Source organism: Gavialis gangeticus, unplaced genomic scaffold, assembly GCF_001723915.1.
Source record: "Gavialis gangeticus isolate Ggan-Ray unplaced genomic scaffold, GavGan_comp1, whole genome shotgun sequence".
Taxonomy (NCBI): domain Eukaryota; kingdom Metazoa; phylum Chordata; order Crocodylia; family Gavialidae; genus Gavialis; species Gavialis gangeticus.
Genome location: NW_017729024.1, coordinates 40,343,069 through 40,348,236, shown reverse-complemented (window position 1 = coordinate 40,348,236; position 5,168 = coordinate 40,343,069). Strand labels below are relative to the sequence as shown.

Sequence of the window (5,168 nt, the reverse complement as noted above, 5' to 3'; positions counted from 1 at the left end):
GTTTAAACCAGTCTCTGATCACTTAAACCAGTTTATGTGCAACTTGTGTCCCTAGCCTTAGGGCCATGGATCACTTGTCGTACCAAACCAGGCCAGACCATTGCTTCTTCATGTCATCACACTTAAGTTTATCTATTGCTCTGCCACCCCTCCCAACTTTACTCGTTTTGTCTTTTTCACATATATTAGTTACGTCTAAATTTTTTTGTCCTCTGTTACTACTTTTCTGATTTTTCCCCCATTGGATGTCTGAATCTCTAGCTCCATTAACTTGCCCTCTCATTTTTCAAAGACTTTGCTGTTTTGCATCCATACGTCTGATGTCTTGAAGTTTCTTTTAAGACATTTCTCTATCCTGATGAGTGCCAGCAACCTTTCAAGTGTAGCTTATCTTGAAGGGAGAAAATTAAAATAACTAGTGCTCAGTTTATGAAAAAAAGTGAACAAGATAGGAGCTAAGTTGTTACTGCAATGCCCCACTAGACGTTTCTTAATGTAGGAACAGAACAGAGGCTTGGCTCTTCGGACCCTACCTGTCTAGTAGTACTACTGCTGGATTTCAGTCTGTAGTTGTATTTTTTGTACAAAGTAGCTCTATATTAGCAGCATTGAAGTCAGACTTATTGAAGAGTCACTGCTGGGATCACGGGTTTTTGTGCACTGATTTTAAGTTGTGGGCAAGTTTATTCTTAGTCTCCTGCTTCTGGTGCTGCTACAAAAAGTGTGCGACTTAGGAATGGTTCAGTAAGCAAGCATTCTCTAAACAACTTAAGGTATATTCCAGGGACTAGCATGTTAACACCCCCCAACAGACATTCCCCACTTGCAAAAAAAAGAAAAGGCCTACTTGCCCAGGGAAGTGTCCTTTTACATTTGAATGAAATAAAGGACAATTGTGGGCCAAAAACAGGACACAGATTAAGTACCTTGCACTGTTCTATTGGAGGTATGATAAGCCATATTGAGTGATGTTGTATGGTCCTTAGTATGTTTATTGCTGAAACACAAGAAAAAGCACAACCAATATTGACTTGTTATATAGCCTATTACATCTGAAGTGAGGGAGCATCACTTAGCATAAGGAATACGCTACAAATATTGGATGAACCCGACTATTTATGTCTCAGTACCAGTCAAATTTTGAGAATATAAATTCATGCTCAAATACTCCCTTCACTGGCAATAAAATTGCTGCTGAGGCAACAGTCTGCTTAAGGGAGTGCTGTGCTTCAGCTGGGGTGGCATAGTGTGCTGTTGGATGGGGAAGAAAACCCCCCCCCATTGTAGACAGAGTCACTAATTCTGAGATGGAAAGCTGATGTTACATTAAAATTCTTGCCAAGCAGAAATGATCCTAGGTAAGTGGGAGAAGTGTGTGCATGTGTGGGAGGGAAATGTAGCTCTATGTACATTATGGCATAATAACAAGTCATCCAGAGAGTGGGGCAGCAGAAAGTGACCAAAGATGTGGATATGGCAGTAGTGCCAAATAGAGGAGAACTTGAAAAAGAAAGCATCTTCTAAAGCTAGTCACCCTTCCAACACCAAAGAAGCCTGTAAGCTAGATTCCACACCCATGAAAAGCAGATCACTTGATAAACAGACAATATAAGACCCTTAAGAAAAGGTGCAAGGAGTTGCTTACTAGACATACAAATGAGCCACAGGCACTCCTTAAAAGACATGGCTGTAATTCTCATACCCGGTAAAAAGATTTTTTTTTCCCAAAATCAGGGACCTCGTTTCAAGCTTCTAAATCTACATGTAGACAAGTAAGAGGCCTGAACACTCAAAAACTTCCATTTATCACTGGAAATAAACTGAAACATGAAGAATCAGAGACCCTGAGTTCTGAAGTGTACAATTTTAGAAGATTAACATCTTTACACTTACTAGTTGTCTTGTATTTATTCAAAGATGCTGCCAAGTGTCAGTTATATTTAATGTCTTCACCAACATAGCCTAAGATCCTGCATTTGGAATATTCTTCCAAATATTATTTGGAAGAATAAATTTTCTCCTCATTCTGGTAAAAAAGGATCTTTTCCCTTAATTTTTTAAAATAGTTTAACTCATTTGACCTTGTACGCAGAATTATGTTTCTGTGAAAAAAAATTCAAGAGACGCTCAAAAGTAACAAATAAAATAACATGTGCATTTTATTAGAAAGCCTTTCTTCTCCTGAGCAAAAAGATTTACAACACAGCATGCAAATGTATTAATAAATAATTTCACTGTACAGTCTGTACTCATGACAATAGTGCAACAAAACTAGCAGCTGAACAAATTTCCAGCATTTAGTTATCTCAGAGTGAACACTAACATATTTTCAAACAGAGTTTCACTGTTAGTAGTGTCAAAGCATTAACAAAAGTTAGAATGATTCATTCCACCCTGCATCTAAAACCAGCTGGACATGAACCCCTTAATTACTTACATTTCAGAAAATTGAGTCAGATATTTTGTCAATTATGCCCTTTTCTAGTTGGCAAGCTGATTAAAATGCAGAAGAAAAATTAGCAACAAAAAGGTAAAATAGAATCTGAATCTTTGCATCACTGAATATGTCAGCATAATTTTAACAATGGCTTTCCTGGTGAGAAACTGGGGGAAGGGTATCCAAGAGCTTGATATATTTTGCAAGGTTCCTACTTAAACTCCTTATACATGTAATCAGGTAACTGAATAGACGAATAGCAAATTATGGCCATTTGCACATAACGGGCTTTCATGTGCCATCAAAATAATTGCACATGCATCTCTGGTGCACCCCTGCACATCCAAGTTGTTAAAAAATTTAATTCTAAACATCTGGATTGCAGAATACACTTTCCTAAAAGAAAATGATAAATTTTGGACATTTGGTATTTGACAATATCCCTTTTTAAGGGAGGCAATAAATCAGAAGCATGACTTTCACCTAACAGAACAGCATCATAGAAAAGGGCTAGTTTAAAGAGAAAACCATCTCATCATAAACTCCAAAAAGGGGTGTAGTAGGAAAGCAACAACTTTACTTAGAAATACAGGATAACAAAGATAGTTTTTTGACAAGTAACGTCCAGTCATTGCACTTACACTAATACATTGCACTTATAGAAGTAGATTCCTAGCTTTGGCAAAAAAGCAGCATGCAATGCAGATTGATTACTGATTACAGCAGAGCATGCAGTATGATGGCAAAATCTTGAACATCTCTAGGAAACTTGAAAATAAATTCAAAAGCTCAGATTATTCAAGTAAGAAATAAAAAGTGAAAGGCAGGTAAAATATATGTCCCATATTCTTCCTACCCTTTATCTTCTCCAAGAAACCAGAACAAGCAATAGAGGTGAACTGGAGATGGAGGAAAGATTAGCATCTGAGCAAATCAGGTTTGGTTTTATCCAAGAACTTCACTATTCCTATTAGTTCACAACCACCTCAATTCATCAGGTAAGTTACAATGAATATATTGATAAAAACAACATGAAAAGAAAATAGCTGTCTGTTTGCATCTGTTTCCAAAAAGAAAAGGCACAGGTGGTCTAACATCTTAATTTGGCCCTTGCTCTTATTAATAGAGAAAAATAGCAGCATATTATAAAAGGAAAGATTGGCAATTACTATTCAAGCATAAAAATCAAATTTTCGTGTTTTGAAAGAGCTCAATTATGTTGGGTCATTAAACAGGGAAATGCATGATGGTCCAACATAATCAGTGACAGAACATCCTGCTTGGCACTTATAAAGCAGATAAAATAATGACCCAGTTTTAAAAGCAGTATTCTATCCATCAGTTTTATTCTATCTGCAAAACGTTAGTACTTTGCTTCAAAGAATGATACCGCAAAATACTCTTCTCTCTTGGCCTTTTCAAGGTTTTAAAAAAAATTCTTCAGCTTCAATAACCAAAAGTTTTCACAGGAGTTGGAACAGAGGGGAAAAGGAAGGTAGATTTCATGCAAACATCACACATGACAGAATAAAAGAAGAAACAGAAATATCTCTTTTCCATTTTCTAGTTCACAGATGAAAGGGCCCCATGCTGCAGGGCAGAATTTGTTTTCTACCATAATACTAGGAAATACAATTAGCAGAATGGGGAAAACTGACATAAAATTGAAGGAAAGTGATGTTGGGGCAGGGAGGAAGGGAAGAAAGAGTTGTGTAATCTCTTCGGAGAATATAAAAAAAACCTCCCTTCAAATTAGTTTAAGCCAGAATGTTTTGTGATTCTGAAAACCACAATTGTGGCCAAGTTTACACAATGGACGTCTAACAAAATCCGCAGAAATCTTCATTTCCACTGGGGAACATGTACACGCACACAAAACAGGGATTCTTCTGAAAAAGACTGCTTTGATTGAAGTGACTCTCCACCTAATAATGCTGCTGGCTCACTTCTGACGGACTGTAGTGTTTTTATTTATATAGCGCTGCATAAGAGAAGGACAGAGCTTGCCCAGAGGGAAGTGGTGTTTATGTTGGTAACTCTTTCAGCAACATCCAGAATTGAAATACCACACACCAATGTATTGTTAAAATGTCATTAGCACATCACGTTCCTGCACACTAGTGTAGAAGGGTCTCCCAAAAATAAAGGAATGTAGACCTGGTTTGATCTTCTCAGCTAAAGCCATTATTATGTTAAGATCGCCCTCTGCTGTTAAGTCAAGGTCTATCTTTAAGCTCCGAAGAGACTTAAAAGCCTTTTTTCCTTTTTGCCTGCAAAAGTAACGGAACAAACAAACAAAATAACATTTTTAGAGTACAGAATGATTTTTAGTGAACAGCAAGAGATTCCCATACCCTGCGTTTCCAATATCTTTTTACTTACGTGTCATCTTCTATGTACTTTATAAGAGTTAAAGCTTTTCTGTGAAGGACTAACAGGAACTGTGCAAGGAAAGCACTCCTCAGAGACAAGCCAGGTTTCAAATGAAAGATCTGTTAGAAGTAACAGTAGAAAATTAGCTAAACATGTTATATGTTAAGCCTATATCATTCAAATTCCATTCTAAGAATGAATCTAAACTTAAGTTGCAGTTCTCCAAGAGTTCCTGCAGCAGGTATATTAAGCAGCCAGGCACTTTAAACTGAAAACAACTTTTAATTATACTCCTGGCCAGGGAACAATCCCATGATTCAGCAATTCTCCCTCACCCCTCTGCACTCTAGTTCAAAAT

General features: G+C 37.1%; 1 protein-coding gene across 2 annotated transcripts in view; it reads right to left on the bottom strand.

Moving 5' to 3' along the window:
* Nucleotides 1-2,134: 2,134 nt before the first annotated feature.
* CUNH9orf72 (chromosome unknown C9orf72 homolog) overlaps nt 2,135-5,168 on the bottom strand; it is a 34,940-nt gene continuing 31,906 nt past the window's right edge. For both annotated transcript variants that reach the window (XM_019517030.1, XM_019517029.1), the window contains 2 exons: nt 4,820-4,929; nt 2,135-4,707 (listed from right to left, as the gene is read on the bottom strand). In XM_019517030.1, coding sequence (XP_019372575.1) covers nt 4,521-4,707; nt 4,820-4,929 — 297 coding nt within the window. In that variant the 3' untranslated portion in view covers nt 2,135-4,520. The remainder of the gene's footprint in view (nt 4,708-4,819; nt 4,930-5,168) is intronic.